The sequence below is a fragment of the Oncorhynchus gorbuscha genome, linkage group LG07, assembly GCF_021184085.1.
Source record: "Oncorhynchus gorbuscha isolate QuinsamMale2020 ecotype Even-year linkage group LG07, OgorEven_v1.0, whole genome shotgun sequence".
Taxonomy (NCBI): Eukaryota; Metazoa; Chordata; class Actinopteri; order Salmoniformes; family Salmonidae; genus Oncorhynchus; species Oncorhynchus gorbuscha.
In genome coordinates, this window is record NC_060179.1 from 1,981,741 (window position 1) to 2,007,581 (window position 25,841).

The 25,841-nt window shown below is 42.7% G+C and overlaps 1 protein-coding gene across 1 annotated transcript; it reads right to left on the reverse strand.

The window, feature by feature from the left end:
* Positions 1 to 10,587: 10,587 nt before the first annotated feature.
* On the reverse strand, positions 10,588 to 20,926 carry cpb1 (carboxypeptidase B1 (tissue)). The gene is made up of 11 exons (XM_046355406.1): positions 20,799 to 20,926; positions 19,614 to 19,689; positions 18,979 to 19,103; positions 15,794 to 15,896; positions 15,505 to 15,606; positions 14,491 to 14,595; positions 13,074 to 13,184; positions 12,484 to 12,574; positions 11,821 to 12,023; positions 11,393 to 11,477; positions 10,588 to 10,872 (listed from the first exon to the last, which is right to left on the reverse strand). The coding sequence occupies exons 1-11, from the start codon at positions 20,897 to 20,899 to the stop codon at positions 10,685 to 10,687; spliced, it is 1,290 nt and encodes a 429-aa protein (XP_046211362.1). The 5' UTR covers positions 20,900 to 20,926; the 3' UTR covers positions 10,588 to 10,684.
* Positions 20,927 to 25,841: the final 4,915 nt, after the last annotated feature.

The following is a 25,841-nucleotide window of genomic DNA, read 5'->3' on the forward strand; positions in this document are numbered from 1 at the left end:
ATTTATGAACATTTGAACATCTTGGTCATGTTCTGTTATAATCTCCACCCGGCACAGCCAGAAGAGGACTGGCCACCCCACATAGCCTGGTTCCTCTCTAGGTTTCTTCCTAGGTTTTGCTCTTTCTAGGGAGTTTTTCCTAGCCACCGTGCTTCTACACCTGCATTGCTTGCTGTTTGGGGTTTTAGGCTGGGTTTCTGTACAGCACTTTGAGATATCAGCTGATGTACGAAGGGCTATATAAATACATTTGATTTTATTTTATTTGATTTAGCTGGTCTGTCATAATATAATAGAGACAGTAGATCTATCTGATCTGTCATAATATAATAGAGACAGTAGATCTAGCTGGTCTGTCATAATATAATAGAGACAGTAGATCTAGGTGGTCTGTCATATTTTAATAGAGATGGTATATCTATCTGGTCTGTCATAATATAAAGAGACAGTAGATCTAGCTGGCCTGTCATAATATAATAGAGACAGTAGATCTAGCTGGTCTGTCATAATATAATAGAGACATAGAGACAGTAGATCTAGCTGTACTGTCATAATATAATAGAGACAGTTGATCTAGCTGGTCGGTCATAATATAATAGAGACAGTAGATCTAGCTGGTCTGTCATAATATAATAGAGACATAGAGACAGTAGATCTAGTTGTACTGTCATAATATAATAGAGACAGTTGATCTAGCTGGTCTGTCATAATATAATAGAGACAGTAGATCTAGCTGGTCTGTCATAATATAATAGAGACAGTCGATCTAGCTGGTCTGTCATAATATAATAGAGACAGTAGATCTAGGTGGTCTGTCATATTTTAATAGAGATGGTATATCTATCTGGACTGTCATAATATAAAGAGACAGTAGATCTAGCTGGTGTCATATTACAATAGAGACAGTAGATCTTGCTGGTCTGTCATATTCTAAAAGAGACAGTAGATCTAGCTGGCCTGTCATAATATAATAGAGACAGTAGATCTAGCTGGTCTGTCATAATATAATAGAGACATAGAGACAGTAGATCTAGCTGTACTGTCATAATATAATAGAGACAGTTGATCTAGCTGGTCTGTCATAATATAATAGAGACAGTAGATCTAGCTGGTCTGTCATAATATAATAGAGACAGTAGATCTAGCTGGTCTGTAAAATTATAATAGAGACAGTAGATCTAGCTGGTTTGTCATAATATAATAGAAACAGTAGATCGAGCTGGTCTGTCATAATACAATAGAGACAGTAGATCTAGCTGGTCTGTCATAATATAATAGAGACATAGAGACAGTAGATCTAGCTGTTTTGTCATAATATAATAGAGACAGTAGATCTAGATCTAGATCTAGCTCCAGTTTCAACTGTTCTGCCTTACTATTATTCGACCATGCTGGTCATTTATGAACATTTGAACATCTTGGTCATGTTCTGTTATAATCTCCACCCGGCACAGCCAGAAGAGGACTGGCCACCCCACATAGCCTGGTTCCTCTCTAGGTTTCTTCCTAGGTTTTGCCCTTTCTAGGGAGTTTTTCCTAGCCACCGTGCTTCTACACCTGCATTGCTTGCTGTTTGGGGTTTTAGGCTGGGTTTCTGTACAGCACTTTGAGATATCAGCTGATGTACGAAGGGCTATATAAATACATTTGATTTGATTTGATTTGATTTAGCTGGTCTGTCATAATATAATAGAGACAGTAGATCTAGCTGGTCTGTCATAATATAATAGAGACAGTAGATCTAGCTGGTCTGTCATAATATAATAGAGACAGTAGATCTAGCTGGTCTGTCATATTTTAATAGAGACGGTATATCTATCTGGTCTGTCATATTATAATAGAGACAGTAGATCTAGCTGGTCTGTCATATTTTAATAGAGACGGTATATCTATCTGGTCTGTCATAATATAATAGAGACAGTAGATCTAGCTGGTCTGTCATAATATAATAGAGACAGTAGATCTAGCTGGTCTGTCATAATATAATAGAGACAGTAGATCAATCTGGTCTGTCATAATACAATAGAGACTGTTATACGCCTACAGTGTGCCTCTTCTGTCCTGAGCTGCTAGAGCCGCCAGTCTGTCCTGAGCCGCCAGTCCGTCCTGAGCCGTCAGAGCCGCCAGCTTGTCCTGAGCCGTCAGTCAGCCAGGAGCTGCCAGAGCCATCAGTCAGCCAGGACCTGCCAGAGCTGTCAGTCAGCCAGGACCTGCCAGAGCCGTCAGTCAGCCAGGAGCTGCCAAAGTCATCTTTATTCTCGCTCAAAAAACTTCCCTTGCGTATTTTTCAAATCTTTCATGTTTCGTTTCTAAATGTCTGCGCAAGAGTGAATGTTTCCCGTGAGTAACGGTTAATGTGATTGGATGTCAACTATTTGACTCGGCGACCTGTATTTGACATTGTGTTGTTATTTCGCTGAACACTAGATGGTTTTATTTTATTATTGTCAGAGGGACTCTACCAGTGGCCTGCGGTTGAGAGGCCTTTTGGCCTTGTACTGCTAAATTCTCTAAAAGGACTTTGGAGGCGGCTTATGGTAGAAAAAATTACATTAAATTATCTTGCAACAGCTCTGGTGGACATTCCTGTAGTCTGCATGTCAATTGCACGCTCCCTTAAACTTGAGACATCTGTGGATTTGTGTTGTGTGCCAAAACTGCACATTTTAGAGTGGCCTTTCATTGTTCCCAGCACAAGGTGCACCTGTGTAATGATGTGTCACTGACAAACCAAAACTAAACAGGTGGGGTTCTAGGAGGGATTCAGACAGACATGGGGGTGTCCAGTGAGTTGACTAGCAACAGGCATGGGGGTGTCCGGTGAGTTGACTAGCAACAGGCATTGGGGTGTCCAGTGAGTTGACTAGCAACAGGCATTGGGGTGTCCAGTGAGTTGACTAGCAACACTCATGGGGGTGTCCAGTGAGTTGACTAGCAACACTCATGGGGGTGTCCGTGAGTTGACTAGCAACACTCATGGGGGTGTCCAGTGAGTTGACTAGCAACAGGCATTGGGGTGTCCAGTGAGTTGACTAGCAACACTCATGGGGGTGTCCGGTGAGTTGACTAGCAACACTCATGGGGGTGTCCAGTGAGTTGACTAGCAACAACAATTTGAACCAAAAAGACACCCACCATGAGTGTCCACTAAATGTGTCCAAGAAGAGACAAACAAACAAATCCCCACACAAATGTAAAGACAGGAAGCAAACCAAAATGGAGGAGCTAAACGAGATCAACTATCCAGACACCTAAAGGAGTTGACCCTCCACATCTAGAGACAACTAAAGGTGATGACCCTTCACATCTAGAGACAACTAAAGGAGTTGTCCTCCATATCTAGAGACAACTAAAGGAGTTGACCCCCCACATCTAGAGACAACTAAAGGTGATGACCCTCCACATCTATCAAGACATCTAAAGGAGTTGACCTCCATATCTAGAGACAACTAAAGGTGATGCCCCTTCACATGTATCAAGACAACTAAAGGAGTTGTCCTGCACATCTAGAGACAACTAAAATAGTTGTCCTCCACATCTAGAGACAACTAAAGGTGATGACCCTCCACATCTATCAAGACAACTAAAGGAGTTGTCCTCCACATCTAGAGACAACTAAAGGAGTTGTCCTCCACATCTAGAGACAACTAAAGGAGTTGACCCTCCACATCTATCAAGACAACTAAAGGAGTTGACCCTCCACATCTATAGACAACTAAAGGAGTTGTCCTCCACATCTAGAGACAACTAAAGGAGTTGTCTTCCACATCTAGAGACAACTAAAGGAGTTGTCCTCCACATCTAGAGACAACTAAAGGAGTTGTCCTCCACATCTAGAGACAACTAAAGGAGTTGTCCTCCACATCTATAGACAACTAAAGGAGTTGTCCTCCACATCTAGAGACAACTAAAGGAGTTGACCCTCCACATCTGTCACTGGGCCAGCCACTCTTAAATACACTACATGACCAAAAGTATCTGGACACCTGCTTGTCGAACATTTCATTCCCGAAATCATGGGCATTAAAATGGAGTTGGACCCCCCCTTTGCTGCTATAACAGCCTCCACTCTTCTGGGAAGGCATTAATATGGAGTTGGTCCCCCCTTTGCTGCTATAACAGCCTCCACTCTTCTGGGAAGGCATTAATATGGAGTTGGTCCCCCCTTTGCTGCTATAACAGCCTCCACTCTTCTGGGAAGGCATTAATATGGAGTTGGTCCCCCCTATAACAGCCTCCACTCTTCTGGGAAGGCTTTCCACTAGATGTTGGAACATTGCTGTCGGGACTTGATTTTATTCAGCCACAAGAGCATTAGTGAGGTCGGGCACTGATGTTGGGTGTTTAGGCCGACGCTGGCCTTTCAGCGTTCCAATTCGTCACAAAGGTGCTCGATGGGGTTGAGGTCAGGGCTCTGTGCAAGCCAGTCAAGTTCTTCCACACCGATCTCAACAAACCATTTACCTGTGGACCTCACTTTGTTCATGGGAGCATTGTCATGTCGAAACAGGAAAGGACCTTACCCAAACTGTTGCCACAAAGGAAGCACAGAATTGTCTAGAACGTAATTGTATGCTGTAGTGTTAAGATTTCCCTTCACTGCAAATACGGGGCCTAGCCCGAACCATGAAAAACAGCCCCAGACCATTATTTCTTATCCACCAAACATTACAGTTGGCACAATGCATTGGGGCAGGTAGCAGTCTCCTGGCATCGGCCAAACCCAGATTTGTCCGTCGGAATGCCAGATGGTGAAGCGTGATTCATCACTCCAAAGAATGTGTTTCCACTGCTCCAGAGTCCAATGGCGGAATCCAAAGTCCAAGAACTTTACACCACTCCAGCCGACGCTTGGCATTGCACATGGTGATCTCAGGCTTGTGTGCAGCTGCTCGGCCATGGAAACCCATTTCATGAAGCTCCCAATGAACCGTTGTTGTGCTGACGTTGCTTCCAGAGGCAGTTTGGAACTCGGTAGTGAGTGTTGCAACCGAGGACAGATTATTTTTACGCGCTACGCACTTCATCCCTCGGCGGTCCCGTTCTGTGTACTTGTTTGGCTTACCACTTCGCGGCTGAGCCATTGTTGCTCTCCACATGAGGGTGGACTTTAGCACGTAGGACACACCGATTGGTGTCACCTCGTTAGTCAGCATGTGTTACACCTGTGCTGGTTACCATCTTGTTATTGAGAAGGTGTTTCATCTGTGCTGGCACAGGTGCTACACTATATATGCAAAAGTGTGTGGACGCCCCTTCAAACACAGGGGGTTGGTAACACCTTAATTGGGGAGAATGGGCTCGTGGTAACGGCTGTAAGTGCTGTTATGTGTTTTGTCCTATAATGTTTGTTTTTTATCCCAGCCCCCTGTCCCTACAGTAGGCCATCGTTGTAAATAACAATTTGTTCGTAACTGACTTGCCTAGTTTAAAAAAACAATACAAACATGGGTCTGTGATTGGTTCCCATGCAATAGACAGACAGTAGATCTGTGATTGGTTCCCATGCAATAGACAGACAGTAGATCTGTGATTGGTTCCCATGCAATAAACAGACAGTAGATCTGTGATTGGTTCCCATGCAATAAACAGACAGTAGATCTGTGATTGGTTCTCATGCAATAGATAGACAGACAGTAGATCTGTGATTGGTTCCCATGCAATAGATAGACAGACAGTAGATCTGTGATTGGTTCCCATGCAATAGATAGACAGTAGATCTGTGATTGGTTCCCATGCAATAGATAGACAGACAGTAGATCTGTGATTGGTTCTCATGCAATAGATAGACAGACAGTAGATCTGTGATTGGTTCCCATGCAATAGATAGACAGTAGATCTGTGATTGGTTCCCATGCAATAGACAGACATTAGATCTGTGATTGGTTCTCATGCAATAGATAGACAGGCAGTAGATCTGTGATTGGTTCCCATGCAATAGACAGACAGTAGATCTGTGATTGGTTCCCATGCAATAGATAGACAGACAGTAGATCTGTGATTGGTTCCCATGCAATAGATAGACAGACAGTAGATCTGTGATTGGTTCTCATGCAATAGATAGACAGACAGTAGATCTGTGATTGGTTCCCATGCAATAGACAGAAAGTAGATCTGTGATTGGTTCTCATGCAATAGACAGACAGTAGATCTGTGATTGGTTCTCATGCAATAGATAGACAGAGAGTAGATCTGTGATTGGTTCCCATGCAATAGATAGACAGACAGTAGATCTGTGATTGGTTCCCATGCAATAGACAGACAGTAGATCTGTGATTGGTTCCCATGCGATAGACAGACAGTAGATCTGTGATTGGTTCCCATGCAATAGATAGACAGACAGTAGATCTGTGATTGGTTCTCATGCAATAGATAGACAGACAGTAGATCTGTGATTGGTTCTCATGCAATAGATAGACAGACAGTAGATCTGTGATTGGTTCCCATGCAATAGACAGACAGTAGATCTGTGATTGGTTCCCATGCAATAGATAGACAGACAGTAGATCTGTGATTGGTTCCCATGCAATAGACAGACAGTAGATCTGTGATTGGTTCCCATGCAATAGACAGACAGTAGATCTGTGATTGGTTCCCATGCAATAGATAGACAGACAGTAGATCTGTGATTGGTTCTCATGCAATAGATAGACAGACAGTAGATCTATGATTGGTTCCCATGCAATAGATAGACAGACAGTAGATCTGTGATTGGTTCCCATGCAATAGACAGACAGTAGATCTGTGATTGGTTCCCATGCGATAGACAGACAGTAGATCTGTGATTGGTTCTCATGCAATAGATAGACAGACAGTAGATCTGTGATTGGTTCCCATGCAATAGACAGACATTAGATCTGTGATTGGTTCTCATGCAATAGATAGACAGACAGTAGATCTGTGATTGGTTCCCATGCAATAGACAGACAGTAGATCTGTGATTGGTTCCCATGCGATAGACAGACAGTAGATCTGTGATTGGTTCCCATGCAATAGACAGACATTAGATCTGTGATTGGTTCTCATGCAATAGATAGACAGGCAGTAGATCTGTGATTGGTTCCCATGCAATAGACAGACAGTAGATCTGTGATTGGTTCCCATGCAATAGATAGACAGACAGTAGATCTGTGATTGGTTCCCATGCAATAGATAGACAGACAGTAGATCTGTGATTGGTTCTCATGCAATAGATAGACAGACAGTAGATCTGTGATTGGTTCTCATGCAATAGACAGACAGTAGATCTGTGATTGGTTCTCATGCAATAGATAGACAGAGAGTAGATCTGTGATTGGTTCCCATGCAATAGATAGACAGACAGTAGATCTGTGATTGGTTCCCATGCAATAGACAGACAGTAGATCTGTGATTGGTTCCCATGCGATAGACAGACAGTAGATCTGTGATTGGTTCCCATGCAATAGATAGACAGACAATAGATCTGTGATTGGTTCTCATGCAATAGATAGACAGACAGTAGATCTGTGATTGGTTCTCATGCAATAGATAGACAGACAGTAGATCTGTGATTGGTTCCCATGCAATAGACAGACAGTAGATCTGTGATTGGTTCCCATGCAATAGATAGACAGACAGTAGATCTGTGATTGGTTCCCATGCAATAGATGGACAGACAGTAGATCTGTGATTGGTTCCCATGCAATAGACAGACAGTAGATCTGTGATTGGTTCTCATGCAATAGATAGACAGACAGTAGATCTGTGATTGGTTCCCATGCAATAGATAGACAGACAGTAGATCTGTGATTGGTTCCCATGCAATAGATAAACAGACAGTAGATCTGTGATTGGTTCCCATGCAATAGACAGACAGTAGATCTGTGATTGGTTCTCATGCAATAGATAGACAGACAGTAGATCTGTGATTGGTTCTCATGCAATAGACAGACAGACAGTAGATCTGTGATTGGTTCTCATGCAATAGATAGACAGACAGTAGATCTGTGATTGGTTCCCATGCAATAGACAGACAGTAGATCTGTGATTGGTTCCCATGCAATAGACAGACAGTAGATCTGTGATTGGTTCCCATGTAATAGACAGACAGTAGATCTGTGATTGGTTCCCATGCGATAGACAGACAGTAGATCTGTGATTGGTTCTCATGCAATAGATAGACAGACAGTAGATCTGTGATTGGTTCCCATGCAATAGACAGACATTAGATCTGTGATTGGTTCTCATGCAATAGATAGACAGACAGTAGATCTGTGATTGGTTCCCATGCAATAGACAGACAGTAGATCTGTGATTGGTTCCCATGCGATAGACAGACAGTAGATCTGTGATTGGTTCCCATGCAATAGACAGACAGTAGATCTGTGATTGGTTCCCATGCAATAGATAGACAGACAGTAGATCTGTGATTGGTTCTCATGCAATAGATAGACAGACAGTAGATCTGTGATTGGTTCCCATGCAATAGATAGACAGTAGATCTGTGATTGGTTCCCATGCAATAGATAGACAGACAGTAGATCTGTGATTGGTTCCCATGCAATAGATAGACAGACAGTAGATCTGTGATTGGTTCTCATGCAATAGATAGACAGACAGTAGATCTGTGATTGGTTCCCATGCAATAGACAGACAGTAGATCTGTGATTGGTTCTCATGCAATAGATAGACAGACAGTAGATCTGTGATTGGTTCCCATGCAATAGACAGACAGTAGATCTGTGATTGGTTCTCATGCAATAGATAGACAGACAGTAGATCTGTGATTGGTTCTCATGCAATAGATAGACAGACAGTAGATCTGTGATTGGTTCCCATGCAATAGACAGACAGTAGATCTGTGATTGGTTCCCATGCAATAGACAGACAGTAGATCTGTGATTGGTTCCCATGCAATAGACAGACAGTAGATCTGTGATTGGTTCCCATGCAATAGATAGACAGACAGTAGATCTGTGATTGGTTCTCATGCAATAGATAGACAGACAGTAGATCTGTGATTGGTTCCCATGCAATAGATAGACAGACAGTAGATCTGTGATTGGTTCCCATGCAATAGACAGACAGTAGATCTGTGATTGGTTCCCATGCGATAGACAGACAGTAGATCTGTGATTGGTTCTCATGCAATAGATAGACAGACAGTAGATCTGTGATTGGTTCCCATGCAATAGACAGACATTAGATCTGTGATTGGTTCTCATGCAATAGATAGACAGTAGATCTGTGATTGGTTCCCATGCGATAGACAGACAGTAGATCTGTGATTGGTTCCCATGCAATAGACAGACAGTAGATCTGTGATTGGTTCCCATGCAATAGATAGACAGACAGTAGATCTGTGATTGGTTCTCATGCAATAGATAGACAGACAGTAGATCTGTGATTGGTTCCCATGCAATAGATAGACAGTAGATCTGTGATTGGTTCCCATGCAATAGATAGACAGACAGTAGATCTGTGATTGGTTCCCATGCAATAGATAGACAGACAGTAGATCTGTGATTGGTTCTCATGCAATAGATAGACAGACAGTAGATCTGTGATTGGTTCCCATGCAATAGACAGACAGTAGATCTGTGATTGGTTCTCATGCAATAGATAGACAGACAGTAGATCTGTGATTGGTTCCCATGCAATAGATAGACAGACAGTAGATCTGTGATTGGTTCCCGTGCAATAGATAGACAGTAGATCTGTGGCCCAGTTATTTTCTACAGTCAGACATGAGGTGCTGCCATGGAGACTTTACTCTATGGCTGTCACGTCCTGTGTTACTGCTGCCGGACCCAAATCCTTAGGGGCGGATAGATGCCCTCTCCTCATTGGCTGAAAGCCAGGACCCTATAGGGGGCCCCTGAGAATCTGGTAATAAACCCACAATGAATCCTCAGACCTCTCTTTCTCTCTCTATTTCTCATTCCCTCTCTCACTGATTCTCTTTCTCTCTATTTCTCATTCCCTCTCTCACTGACTCTCTCTTTCTCTCTATTTCTCATTCCCTCTCTCACTGATTCTCTTTCTCTCTATTTCTCATTCCCTCTCTCACTGACTCTCTCTTTCTCTCTATTTCTCATTCCCTCTCTCACTGACTCTCTCTTTCTCTCTATTTCTCATTCCCTCTCTCACTGACTCTCTCTTTCTCTCTATTTCTCATTCCCTCTCTCACTGACTCTCTTTCTCTCTATTTCTCATTCCCTCTCTCACTGACTCTCTCTTTCTCTCTATTTCTCATTCCCTCTCTCACTGACTCTCTTTCTCTCTATTTCTCATTCCCTCTCTCACTGACTCTCTCTTTCTCTCTATTTCTCATTCCCTCTCTCACTGACTCTCTCTTTCTCTCTCTCCCTCTGTTTCTCTCACCATTCTCATTTGAATCAAGAGACAGTGCAAATAGACAGAAAATGCTACTTTGAGATGAGTGCTTATCCCAAAAGATATTCCTTTCAATATGATTATGGATCATTTGAGTGTCATTTTTAGAATAGATATAGATTATTAAGTAGAGCAGAAGATACTAGCTGCTTCCATACTCAGTCCAGTAGTTCACTCTGTCTGGACCATCACTAATTGACAAAAGAAAGCATTATAATCAGAGAGGTGTTGTGAGATTAAACATGTTGCTGGTTTTATTGTTTGTTGTCAAAGAGAAAACATAACTGGTGGCCCTGCTGGGCAGTGGAGGGGTTCTGCTTGGTTCCCTCTAGTACAGGTTCTTCTGCACGTGGCTGGTGATGTACTTGACGGCCAGCATGGTCTCCTCACAGGTGGGCTTGATCTGAGATTCGGGCAACAGGAAGCCGTAACGCCCGGTGTCACGTAGCTCAAAAGTGTAGGAGTACTTCACCCCCAGGTCGTAGGCCCAGTCGTCAGAGCCACCAGCAGCAGGGTCTGGAGAGGAGGAGATATCGGGAGAAACATATTATGGGTGATATCCTGGAGGATTACGCTATAGCTAGGACAGCACACTACACACTACACAGCTAAATATACATCAAATCAGAGTACGACAGGAGGCCTAGTCACTCAGTCACTGTGGGTTCATATCCTGGATAATCAAATGTAGAGCTGTACTGTAGCTTCCGCAGCTCTCAATAACATGCTATATAAAGCATAAGGCCACAGGCCTGGTGTAGCCATGGTCTGTATACTCACAGGCCTGGTGTAGCCATGGTCTGTATACTCACAGGCCTGGTGTAGCCATGGTCTGTATACTCACAGGCCTGGTGTAGCCATGGTCTGTATACTCACAGGCCTGGTGTAGCCATTGTCTGTATACTCACAGGCCTGGTGTAGCCATGGTCTGTATACTCACAGGTCTGGTGTAGCCATGGTCTGTATACTCACAGGCCTGGTGTAGCCATGGTCTGTATACTCACAGGCCTGGTGTAGCCATGGTCTGTATACTCACAAATGGTAGCAGCTCCTGGGCCGCTGGTGTACTGGGTTCCATGCAGACTACGGAGAGCCTTGGAAGCTCCCTCAGCAACAGTCATCTACAGCAGGAGAGAGAGAGAGAGAGAGAGAGAGAGAGAGAGAGAGAGAGAGAGAGAGAGAGAGAGAGAGAGAGAGAGAGAGAGAGAGAGAGAGAGAGAGAGAGAGAGAGAGAGAGAGAGAGAGAGAGAGAGAGAGAGAGAGAGAGAGAGAGACGAAGAGATTGGTGGACAGGGATCACTTATGGTCAGTGTTAGCGGGTAGGGTCAGTGTTAGTGGTTATGGGTTAGGGTCAGGGTCAGGGGTTATGGGTCAGTTTGGGGTTAGGGTCAGGGTTAGGGAGTAGAGTCAAGGTCAGGGTTAGAGGTTATGGGTTAGGGTCAGGGTTAGGGGGTAGGTACTGACCAGCTCGCTGTGATGCTCCGCCAGCTCAAAGGTGTAGGAGTAGGGGAAGAGCAGCAGCTGAGAGTAGGAGTGGATGGTGAGGTAGGCCTTGATGGATGACTTGTTCCTACGGATGAAGTCAGCAACGTTCTTCACCTCGATCTCAGATTCGGGTGAGGAGCCACAGAATGTGTCGCTGCATGGGTTGGAGGAGGCCCCAGTGGCTGAGAGGGTGAAAGGAGAGAGGGATGATTTAGGGTGAGAGAAGAGAGGAGAGGGGACAGAGGTTAGGGTAAAAGGATAGAGGAAAGGGTGAGAGGAGGGAGGAGAGGGTGAAAGGAGAGAGGAGAGGGTGAAAGGAGAGAGGAGAGGGTGAAAGGAGAGAGGAGAGGGTGAAAGGAGAGAGGAGAGTGTGAGAGGAGGGAGGAGAGGGTGAAATGAGAGAGGAGAGGGGTCAGAGGTTAGGGTGAAAGGAGAGAGGAGAGGGTGAAAGGGTGAAATACACTTCTATATAGTAGAAATACACTCTATACTGTATGTCTATAGTAATACACTTCCCTATAGTAGAAATACACTCTATACTGTATCTCTATAGTAATACACTTCTATATAGTATAAATACACTCTATACTGTATCTCTATAGAAATGCACCTCCATGTTACGGTTTATATGACTGTACTCACTGCACCATCCAGCGTTCCAGTTTCTGTTGGGATCAGCACCGATGCAGCTGGAACTAGACATCCTGGAGCGAGTCTTTCTCCACATCCTGTTCTACAGGTCCAAAACACACACCGAGCCACAACATACATCCATAAGTACACTAATTGCTGTGATACTGCAATACGTGATTTTTTAAAACTGAGCTGTCGGTTAGGGGCTCGTAAGTAAGAGTTTCACTGTAAGGTCTGTTGTATTCGGTGCATGTGACTAATATTATTTATTTTTATTTGATCACATACTGTATAATGAGTAGTTAAACACCACATTTTTGCCATCAGAAATCAGGCAGTGTCAATAATCAGGTAATGCAGTATAACAGCAATTAGTGTACTTTTGGCTAACAGCTAATGGCTAACTGCTAACTGGCTAACACCTAACGGCTAACTAGCTAATGGCTAGCAGCTAACTGGCTAGCAGCTAACTGGCTAGCAGCTAACTGGCTAACAGTGAACGGCTAACTGCTAACTGGTTAACAGCTAACGGCTAACTGGCTAATGGCTAGTGGCTAACAGGCTAGAAGTTAATGGCTAACAGCTAAAGGAAAACGTACGCTATTGTGGGTGAAGTCGTATCCGTCGATGTTGAAGACGGGCAGAACATAGACATCCATCTGGTTTAGCAGGCCGGTCATCTCAGAGTCACTACCGTAGGTGGACAGAGCCTGGGAAGAAGGAGGAAGAGAAGGAGAGGGAGAGAGGAAGACGAGAGTGAGAGGGTTATGAATTTGAGTTCTGAACTGTTTCGATGGAGGAAGAGGACAATATACCCAGCTAGCTACATAACGTTCTGAGAATCATATTTTTCTTATAGCATGGTGATAGTGCGGTTGTCCTATGGTTATTTCGCATACAACCTTCCCACAACGTTCTGGGAACGGTGCAGGATAGTTGCTTAGCTTTGGAACATTCTCAGCACGTTTAGGGAACTTGGCAAAAAAATGTAATTTTCTTGGTATTTCATTACCTTAACATAACTTTTCCTAAAAGTTATACTTCATTTTACTTCATTTTGGTAATGTTGTAGGAACGTTCCAAAACTGGTTTGACATAGGGATTTATTCTCAAATAGTTCAGAGGACGTTAATGTTCTTCTGTGGGAATTTCAGTACTCCAGCATAGTTTCCCACAGGCTTCCTCATGGTTCGATTTAAAGTCATGTTCTCAAATTGTTTCGAGAACGTTAAGAACTTTAGTAACGTTCGGAGAACATTCTAAGAATGTTATTTAAAAACCTATACATTCCGTTCTCAGCGTCAACAAACCTCTCTTTAGCCTTCATCTTGTTAAGTGTGTTCAGGTGTGTTGACCACGCCCACTAATTGGCCTCAACTGATGTTCATAGTGCTCGTTTCCTTTGACATAAAGTCTGTTTGACTAAAATGAACAGCTTTGTATGTATAAAAAAACATTCCATACTGGCTCCTTCCTGGTGGTGCACTGGACTCATCCCACAGATAGTTATAGGTTTAAATCTCACTGATACCGTGTCACAATAATAAAAGACATGTGTTTGCATGATTAATGCTGAAGGAAATGAATGTCCTATCTGAGCTTGGAGAGATAGCACAACTAAGCTAACATTCAGTGAAAGTTAAGGAAGTTATTCAAAAACTATCAAATAACCAATAATGTCTGTTCGCAGAGCATTAATAAAAACTCCCGGGAAAACGGTCAAGGAACGAGTAAAATGTTCTCATAACCACCTCCCTTCAACCTAAAAATAAACAGTCTCAGAACAAGCAACATTTTCCCTTCTGTTCACAGAACGTTTAAAAACAATGTTAAGGAAACATATGGCTTCTTTCCAACAACCTGTTGTGAAACCGAAAACATACATTCTCACAACTTCCAAGGAACCAAATGTCATAGCTGGGCATATAGATGATATGATATAGAATTACAGAAGTGTCATTGTGCGTCCATTGATATCCTGTTAAATGAGTTATACTATGTCACTCTGAGCCTCACCTCTTTGACGAACCACTGGCAGAAAGCGGTGGAAATCCACTCCCTGGCGTGAATACCACAGTCCAGGAAGATAGAGGGCTTGGTGGAGCTGGACTTCTTACCGATCTGTAGAGATATGTTTTACTCATTTAACCTTTAGTTCAACAGGTTTGTGTTGTTGAGATTGACGTAGGCTACATGGTGTTCAATAGAGGTTTACACTGGATAAGAGCTGCTACCCAGACTATTTCATAGACCACTACCCAGACTATTTCATAGACCACTGACCAGACTATTTCATAGACCACTGACCAGACTATTTCATAGACCACTACCCAGACTATTTCATAGACCACTGACCAGACTATTTCATAGACCACTGACCAGACTATTTCATAGACCACTGACCAGACTATTTCATAGACCACTACCCAGACTATTTCATAGACCACTGACCAGACTATTTCACTAGACCAGACCAGACTATTTCATAGACCACTGACCAGACTATTTCATAGACCACTGACCAGACTATTTCATAGACCACTGACCAGACTATTTCATAGACCACTGACCAGACTATTTCATAGACCACTGACCAGACTATTTCATAGACCACTGACCAGACTATTTCATAGACCACTGACCAGACTATTTCATAGACCACTGACCAGACTATTTCATAGACCACTCTCCAGACTATGTCATAGACCACTGACCAGACTATGTCATAGACCACTGACCAGACTATGTCATAGACCACTGACCAGACTATTTCATAGACCACTGACCAGACTACTTCATAGACCACTGACCAGACTATTTCATAGACCACTAACCAGACTATTTCATAGACCACTGACCAGACTATTTCATAGACCACTACTCAGACTATTTCATAGACCAATCTCCAGACTATGTCATAGACCACTGACCAGACTATTTCATAGACCACTAACCAGACTATTTCATAGACCACTGACCAGACTATTCAACAACAGTATCAATAAATGTTGACAATAGAGTGAGTAATACCTTGAGAACGTTCATGGGACGTCCCTCGTAGGTGTTTCCGATCACCTGGCGGCTGATCAGGTCGGGGTTAGAGGAGGAGATGGAGGAGATCCATGCCTGGATCTGGAGATACACGTAGATCGAGGGATGAAAGAGAAAGGGAGAGAGCGGGATGAGAGAGACAGTGGTAGTGAGAGAGATAGTATCTTACTTTGTTCCAACTGTTGTACTAGGATATATTGACAGAGAGAGAGCGAGAGTGCGAGAGACAGGGATAGAGAGAGAGACAGAAGGATAGAGAGAATCTTACTTTGTCCCAACTGTTGTATTTGGTGTAGCTGTGTACTCTGGGGTCTGGGGTTCTGTTGTCCAGCTGCTCTTCCATCTGAGCCTGTAGGTCCTCAATCAGGACCCTGAGAACAGAGACAATTCACCCATCAACGTACGCTGAGTATAACAAACATCAGGAACACCCTTCTAATATCTAGTTGCACCCCTTTTGCCCTCAGAACAGCCTCAATTTGTCGAGCCATGGACTCTACAAGGTGTCGAAAACTTCCACAGGGATGCTGGCCCATGTTGACTCTACAAGCTGTCGAAAGTCTTCCACAGGGATGCTGGCCCATGTTGACTCTACAAGCTGTCGAAAGACTTCCACAGGATGCTGGCCCATGTTGACTCTACAAGCTGTCAAAAGACTTCCACAGGATGCTGGCCCATGTTGACTCCAATGCTTCCCACAGTTGTGACAAGTTGTCTGGATGTCCTTTGGGTGGTGGACCGTTCTTGATACACACGGGAAACTGTTGAGAGTGAAAAACCCAGCCGTGTTGCAGTTCTTGACACAAATGGTGCACCTGGCATCTACTACCATACCCCCGTTCAAAGGCACTTAAAAATCTTTTGTCTTGCCCATTCACCCTCTGAATGGCACACATACACGTCTCTATTGTCTCAAGGCTTAAAAATCCTTCTTTAACCCATCTCGTCTCCTTCATCTACACTGATTGAAGTGGATATAACAGGCCAATAAAGGATCATAGTTTTCACCTGGATTCACCTGGTCAGTCTGTCCTGGAAAGAGCAGGTGTTCTTCATTTTAATGTTTTGTACACTCAGTGTACATACTAGATAGTAATTAACGTATAATATTATACTGTCAAGCAGTATTATGTTTCTTTCATTGGAAAGTCTCTTTCTTGTTTTCAGTCTTTTAAATGTTCTCTTTTTCTTTCTGCAGTTCAATGCCTTTTTAAATTCCACAGCCTGGACAGTCCATGTCCTTACACCACGACTGATGGCTCTTTCTACCACAGCGGAAGCATGTCTCTTACTTTCTCTGATGTTCTGTTGCAACTCCTGATGAACTTAACGGCTGAGTCTCTTTAGCAGCTAGTTCCATGGACACACTGCCTTCAATGGACCTTGCCAAGGTCAGATTACGTTCAGTCAATAGTCTCTTTAGCAGCTAGTTCCATGGACACACTGCCTTCAATGGACCTTGCCAAGGTCAGATTACTTTCAGTCAATAGTCTCTTTAGCAGCTAGTTCCATGGACACACTGCCTTCAATGGACCTTGCCAAGGTCAGATTACGTTCAGTCAATAGTCTCTTTAGCAGCTAGTTCCATGGACACACTGCCTTCAATGGACCTTGCCAAGGTCAGATTACTTTCAGTCAATAGTCTCTTTAGCAGCTAGTTCCATGGACACACTGCCTTCAATGGACCTTGCCAAGGTCAGATTACGTTCAGTCAATAGTCTCTTTAGCAGCTAGTTCCATGGACACACTGCCTTCAATGGACCTTGCCAAGGTCAGATTACTTTCAGTCAATAGTCTCTTTAGCAGCTAGTTCCATGGACACACTGCCTTCAATGGACCTTGCCAAGGTCAGATTACGTTCAGTCAAAAGTCTCTTTAGCAGCTAGTTCCATGGACACACTGCCTTCAATGGACCTTGCCAAGGTCAGATTACGTTCAGTCAATAGTCTCTTTAGCAGCTAGTTCCATGGACACACTGCCTTCAATGGACCTTGCCAAGGTCAGATTACGTTCAGTCAATAGTCTCTTTAGCAGCTAGTTCCATGGACACACTGCCTTCAATGGACCTTGCCAAGGTCAGATTACGTTCAGTCAATAGTCTCTTTAGTTTTTGCTTCACTCTGTAACCCACATACTTCCCACTGGGCAAAAAAACGGTTGAGTCAGTGTTGTTTCCACGTCATTTCAACCAAAACATTCAATGTGATGACGTTGAATCGAAGTGGAAAACTGATTGAAAAACTCATCCATTTTCAGATTTTTTTCACCCAACGTTTTACCTAAATCCAATGATACATCACTGAGCAGAAATACTATTTATATTAGTATGAAGTACTATAGTATCCAGTAATATCTATATAACAGTAATAACAGTAGTATAGTATCCAGTAATATCTATATAACAGTAATAACAGTACTATAGTATCCAGTAATATCTATATAACAGTACTATAGTATCCAGTAATATCTATATAACAGTAATAACAGTAGTATAGTATCCAGTAATATCTATATAACAGTAATAACAATACTATAGTATCCAGTAATATCTATGTAACAGTAATAACAGTAGTAGATTTCTTTATAACACTAATATCTATATACAATATCTATATTACAGTCTCCATCCCACTTTCCTACAGCAGGGTAAAGACTATGTCAATGTGTAGTATGTATTATCTATAAGGGAATGTGGTAGTATCTATTTGTTTTTGAAAGAAAAGCACATTTTTGTCCATTAAAATAACATACAATTCAGATCAGAAATACAGTGTAGACATTGTTAATGTTGTAAATGACTATTGTAGCTGGAAAAAGCATATTTTTTTACTTCTTAGGGCCCCTTTTTTCTCTATTTCCGCCTGAATGACGTGCCCAAAGTAAACTGCCTGTTGCTCAGGCCCTGAAGCCAGGATATAAATATAATTGGTATCATTGGAAAGAAAGCACTTTGAAGTTTGTAGAACTATTCAAATAATTTAGGAAAATATAACACAATATATTTTTTTTGTTTTTTTTGTTGAGAGACCATCCTCTTAGAGAAAGCTCATATTGCGAAATAGCTCCCTGGATGCAATTCCTATGGCTTCCACAGGGTGGCAGCAGTCTATGTTCCAGGTTTCACGCTTGTAACTTCAAAAACTAATAAGAAATAACAGTTTGTGTAAGATGACACTCGTGGAAATCCGTATCTTTGCGCGCAATGATGAAGTTGCGCACCTGCTAAAATCGGTTTCATATTGAACATTCTTCTTTCCGAAATAAATATTATAGTTTGATTACATTTTAGGGCATTTTAGGGAATTACACACCCTCCAGTTTCACAGGAAGTTGTCCCGCTAGCTGGACACCGATCCTTATTTTATGTAATATCTACATAGACGTACAGAGGCCCATTATCAGCAACCATCACTCCTGTACTCCTGTATTCCTGTATTCCAATGGCACAATTACCCAGTCTCCATGCCACTCTGCTGCAGAATGGTGTAGACCATGTCAGTGTGGGCAGCAGGAACATGGAGATCCACGTCAATATCGATGGTCACCAGGTCAGCACTCTCAGGACTCCAGAAGTCCACCTGCAGAGGGAGAGACAGACAGACAGACAGACAGACAGACAGACAGACAGACAGACAGACAGACAGACAGACAGACAGACAGACAGACAGACAGACAGACAGACAGACAGACAGACAGACAGACAGACAGACAGACAGACAGTTGAACACAAACAGCAGAGGGAGACAGACAGACAGACAGACAGACAGACAGACAGACAGACAGACAGACAGACAGACAGACAGACAGACAGACAGACAGACAGACAGACAGACAGACGGGCGGAGGGAGGGAGACATACATTTTAACACATACTGTACATCCTCAAACAAGTCCTTCACCGCATAGAGAGGCAAAGTGTTCTGGTTCTCGTGTGGGAACCTAGGGGGCCTGAAATAAGTCTCTGGGAACCAAAATTATTTGAAATGAAATGTTTTCTTTTCTTTTACAGCATCGTAGCCAGTAACCAGGCCAGTCCAGTACAGCTTGGCTAGGCTCGGCTAAGAATAGTGAAAGGGTTTCTTATGTACCTCCATGCTGTTGGCCAGCTCCTTGATAAGGAGAACATGATCATCAAGGACAGGCTTCAGACGGAACACTTTCTCCCTGGACAACCAAGACAAGAGATTTACACTGTTATTATAGAACACCTTGACAACCAAGACAAGAGATTTACACTGTTATTATAGAACACCTTGACAACCAAGACAAGAGATTTACACTGTTATTATAGAACACCTGGACAACCAAGACAAGAGATTTACACTGTTATTATAGAACACCTATTATAGAAGACTCCCCCTGGACAGCCAGACAAGAGAAACCCAGCTAGCACATTTGTTTCTTGGAAGTTGTGGGAATTTGAGTTTTTGTTTCACATTGGTTGAGGTAATGAAGCCATGTTTTCTGACCAGTAAAAGTGAACATTTTGCCTGTTCTGGGAACATTTATTTTTAGTTTCCAGGAAAGTTCTGAGAACATTTTGCTCTAGTTCCTTCAAAGTTTTCCATGGGGGGTTTTATTAAAATATAATTATAGGATATTTGGAGGTTTTTTAATAAAACCTACCATGAATAACACTGCTGTCTTATTTTGGGTAAACTCTTTTTTTAAACTCCAAGCACAGATAAGAAACATGAAAATTAATTAATCTTGTAAACAGATAATTTTTTTATTGTGACACGACATCAGAGATTTGAAACTATACTTTTTTCTGTTTCCTATCCATGGAATGAGTCCAGTGCACCACCGGGAAGGAGCCAGTATGGCATGTTTTTTTTATACATACAAAGCTGTTAAAGTAATAAAATACCCCCCCAAAAAAGTATGTATATTTTTCTATAAATGTGCTGAGAATGTTCCAAAACTATCCTTGCACCACTCTCAGAACATTGTGGTAAGGTTTTATGCAAGTTAACCATAGGACAACCATGCTCTCACCAAGCTCTAAGGAACACATGGTTCTCAGAACGTTATACGTTAACTGGGTTAGAGAACACATTTTATAGATCTCTAGGAACATTAATAAACAGATCAGAATACAGTCGTCCACAGGGTAATTCACAAGGTCTGCATTCATCACCAATAAGCCACATGGTAGCATAGATTGTAATGTACAGAGTCTATCTTCATAATTTTCTAAGTATATTTTTCTATGTTGTATTCTGAGAACTTGTGATTTGAAAATATTTCAAAATAAAAGTTTGATATTTTACCCATCGAAACGCGTCACCTCAGCCAGGGCCACTGCCACAAATCCTAGAAGCAGAAGAATCTTCATCATGTTGCCAGTGAAGCTGTCTTCACCAATCCTCATCCTTTATAACTCCTGACCCTCTCCCTCTCCACCAATCACAAGCCTCTGTGCCTCGACCCTCCCCCCACTTTCTCCACCAATCCCCATCCTCATCCGAGTGTTATCTCTCTGTCTTAGAAGCCTATCTGACCACCTGTTAGCAGCAGGTGTTCGTCCAGGGATACAGTAGCTTCTCAATGAGAACCTCTTCAATGATTAACAAGCTGTGATGGAATCCTTGTAATGGGTGTTCTAGAATGGTGCGGAGCATGGACAGCCAAGGTCATTGGTCTGTTCTGACACGTGACTTGGAACGCAGTCATATTACAACTTATGAAAAACATCTAGCAAACGTTTTAGCAATCAGTATCGGTTGATTTGATGATACAGAACGACCAGGTCTGTATATTACTAAGACTTTTGCTTTGACACAAGCGTGTTGAGGCGTAGGGAGGATGTGGAAATGATGCAACCTATTGGGTAGGTTACTGTACCTCACTTTTTCCCTATTGATGAAGAAGTGCACAACAATCAGAAATCACAAGGAGATGTATAGGATTTAAACTTGTTCCATTTTATTCATATACTGTCCACTTACAGAAGAGATACATATCTATGGAAAGATGCCAACATGTTTCAATAACACCAAGACAACTGATCGAACGCAGATACAGAATATAAACACAATGTATATTCTCATCATCATCGTTTCTCCCTAGAGTTGCACAGTAACTTTCCCGAAATTCCTGGGTTTTCCAGAAATTCTGAAAGTAAAATTATAGGAATTATGAGGGAATACGCAGGAATTATCCTCCAACCAGGATTTCTGGAAAAACCTGGAAATTTCAGGAAAGTTACTAATCTCATGTGCCATACTTTACAGCTAGGCCTAGGATGTTGACTGTACATTAAGGTTCTGTTGTGAAGGCCTAGGATGTTGACTGTACATTAACGTTCTGTTGTGAAGATGTAGGATGTTGACTGTACATTAAGGTTCTGTTGTGAAGACGTAGGTGGTTGACTGTACATTAAGGTTCTGTTGTGAAGACGTAGGTGGTTGACTGTACATTAACATTCAAGTATTTCTCCCAGACCCATGGAACACATTAAACCTCTACATGTACCAGTCTCCCTATACAAATTCAACTATGAATACAACATACACTGAGTCACACATACATTGAGTATTCCAAACGTTAGAAACATCTTCCTAATATTGCCCACAGAACAACCTCAATTCACACGGATTCTACAAGGTGTCGAAAGCATCCCATTAAAGCAGTAATCCTTAGTCGAAACAATAACAAAGGAACCCTTTTGGTAAAAAGGCAGAAGAAATGTAACCACTGTCAAACCAATTCTTCCTTTAGCCGCCTCTCCTTCCAGTTCTCTGCTGCCAATGACTGGAACGAACTACAAAAATCTCTGAAACTGGAAACACTTATCTCCCTCACTAGCTTTAAGCACCAGCTGCCATAGCCCATCTATAATTTAGCCCAAACAACTACCTCTCCCCTTACTGTATTTATTTATTTTGCTTTTGCACCCCATTATTTCTATCTCTACTTTGCACATTCTTCCACTGCAAATCTACCATTCTAGTGTTTTACTTGCTATATTGTATTTACTTCGCCACCATGGCCTTTTTTTGCCTTTACCTCCCTTATCTCACCTCATTTGTTCACATTGTCTATAGACTTATTTTTATACTTTATTATTGACTGTATGCTTGTTTATTCCATGTGTAACTCTGTGTTGTTGTCTGTGTCACACTGCTTTGCTTTATCTTGGCCAGGTCGCAGTTGTAAATGAGAACTTGTTCTCAACTGGCCTACCAGGTTAAATACAGGTGAAATAAAATACAAATATATACAAAAAATAGCTGGTGGGACAACAGGCATAGTAAGTACATGTTTTCCTCATTAAAGTAGCTATCAGCCAGGTCAGAGCTAGTATTTTTATTTTTTATTTAACCTTTATTTAACTAGGAAAGTCAGTAAATAACAAAGTGTTATATACAATGACAGCCGAGGAAACGGTGGGTTTTGTTCAGGGGTAGAACGACAGATTTTTACCTTGTCAGCTCAGGGATTCGATCTAGCAACCTTTCGGTTACTGGCGCTCTAAACACTTGGCTACCTGATGCCCCTCAAGTGGGAAAAAAGTCAAGCGCTAGAGTTTGTTCACAAAATTATTTATTTGAACGTAACTTGCTTACCACTTTTTCCATGTGGTTTCTTCCTTCACAGACTTTGTGAAATTACGACCTCGTCCTAAATATTTTATCAAATTAATAATTTTGCATAAGGTTCCACTCTCTCTACAGAAAGTTTGGAAAATTAACACAAATTGTAGTGAATCTCCTAACTACTCAGCCTGTTTTACTGTCATTCTATTCAGTTAAACGTTTTTCAAATGATCTACATCACCTTTATTACTACATTTCTGTAGAATCAACAATAGTGCTGGTCAAATGAGTTAATTTGTGTTCATTTTCGAAAGCTTCTGCATGGAATTTATACGTTGTCTTAAGATTCATTATCTTCAACCTAGTTTCTGACCAGGAAAAAGAATTAGAACACATACTGTATTATCTCTGTATAGTTCTAGAATTATAACACATATAATATCTGTATAGTTCTAGAATTAAAACACATAATATATCTGTATGGTTCTAGAATTAAAACACGTATTATATCTGTATAGTTCTAGAATTAAAACACGTATTATATCTGTATAGTTCAAGAATTAAAATACATATTATATCTGTATGTTTCTAGAATTAGAACACATTTATATTTGTCATTCTAGAAATAGAACACATATTATATATGTACGGTTCCAGAATTAAAACACATATTGTATCTGAATTAGAATTAAAACACATATTACATCTGCATGGTTCAAGATATGGTTCACATATTATATCTATATAGATCTAGAATTGTCACGACTTCGACGGCACCGGCTTTCTAGCCTCCACCAATCTACATTTATTTTTCCATTTGTTTTGTCTTGATTGTTCACACCTGGTTTCCATTACGTTATAATTTATTCCCTATTCATTTCTACCTGGCGACCGTTCACCGGGCTCCTTCGGGACGCGATAGTGTTAACGCCCTCATCTCCTGTCTGACTGGTAAAGCACTTGAATGGGCCGTCTGGTGAAGGGAAGGACCGACGTTGAACAATTATGAGGATTTCACCTGCCGCTTCTGGGCGGTTTTCGATCAGCCACCTGAAGGGAGAGTGGCGGGGGAAAGCTTGTTTCATCTTAGCTCAAGAGTTCCTACTGCACTTCAGAATTCTGGCCGCCAGCATGGGATGTAATGAGCGGGCCCTGATCGACCACTACAGGTGGAGTCTACGTGAGGACATTCGTAGGGAGCTAGCCTGCAGGGACACCACCCTTACCTTTGACCAGCTGGTGAAACTATCCATCCGGCTGGACAACCTGTTGGCCTCCCGCGAACGTCCGGATCGGGGTCCGTCAGTTCCATCCCCCATCCCCCTCCGGTCCGATGCCGATGGAGCTCGGAGGTGCTGCTCTTAGGGGGGGCCATTCCCTGCACCACCTGTGGCCGCAGAGGTCACACTGCTGGTCGGTGCTGGGGAGGTTCTGCAGGGAATCGAGGCAGCAGGCAGGGCACTGGTGGATCATCCCAGGTGAGTAGGCATCCGACTCACCCAGAGCTTCCTGTTTCGCACATGTGTGTATGTATAGAATTTCCTGAGTTTTCCCGGCATTCCCAGCATTCCCAACTTTATTGACTGCTCATCTGCACTTAGATTAGGGATCCCTATTGTTCCTGTTGATGTGCCCTTCCCTGTACATGCCTTAGATAGTCGTCCTTTAGGGTCGGGGCTGATCAGGGAGTTCACTGCTCCACTATGTATGATAGCGCAGGAGGGTCATGAGGAGAGAATTAGTCTCTTTATGATGATCGATTCTCCTGCATTTCCTGTGGTGTTGGGGGGCTCTCAAGGGATGGTCACATCAGTGCTCAGGGAGGTGTGTAGCTGTTTCCATAGGTGCAACTACGGTGGAATGTCTAAACCAGGTCTCCACCACGCACATCCCCCCTGAATATGCCGATCTGGCTCTCATAGAAAGCGAATCAACTACCACTCCATCGACGGGGGGAATTGTGCGATAAATCTCCAGGTAGACGCAGCACCTCCCAGGAGTCACGTGTATCCTCTGTCACAGGATGATACGGCGGCTATGGAAACATATGTCTCCGAATCTCTGGGGCAGGGATACTTTCGGCCTTCCACTTCACCTGCCTCCTTGAGTTTCTTTTTTGTGAAGAAGGATGGAGATTTACGTGTATTGACTACAGAGGTATAAATCAGAGGTAAAGTAAAGCTATCCGTTGCCGCTCATAGCCAGTGTGACAGAATCATTGCAAAATTGGATCTCAGGAGCGCTTACAACCTGGTGCGTATCCGGGAGGGGGATGAGTGGAAGACGGCATTTAGTACCACATCTGGGCACTATGAGTACCTCGTCATGCCGTACGGGTTGAGGAATGCTCCATCAGTCTTCCAATCCTTTGTAGACAAGATTTTCAGGGACCTGCACGGGCAGGGTGTAGTGGTGTATATAGATGACATTGTAATATACTCTGCTACACCTGACCAAAGCCCCGGATAAACCTCCAGTAGTAGTTGGAAAACCCTAAGAACCGCTGCCGAGCATGTGTCCCTGGTGTGCAGGGTGCTTGGTCGACTGTTGGAGCATGACCTGTACGTCAAGGCTGAGAAATGTCTGTTCTTTCAACAGTCCGCCTCCTTCCTAGGGTACCGCCTGTCCGTGACAGGGGTGGAGATGTAAAATGCCCGCATTTCAGCTGTACGTAATGGGCTGACTCCAACCACGGTAAAGGAGATGCAGCGGTTCTTAGGGTTTTCCAACTACTACCGGAGGTTTATCCGGGGCTTTGGTCAGGTAGCGGCTCCT

Excerpts from the sequence above, each read along its gene's own strand:
- cpb1 (XM_046355406.1), bottom strand. The coding sequence starts at position 20,899 with ATGAGGATTGGTGAAGACAGCTTCACTGGCAACATGATGAAGATTCTT. Across the intron at positions 12,024-12,483 it reads CTGGAACGCTGGATGGTGCA|CCACTGGGGCCTCCTCCAAC; the intron begins GTGAGTACAGTC and ends TCACCCTCTCAG. Across the intron at positions 11,478-11,820 it reads CGGAGCATCACAGCGAGCTG|ATGACTGTTGCTGAGGGAGC; the intron begins GTCAGTACCTAC and ends CTCCTGCTGTAG.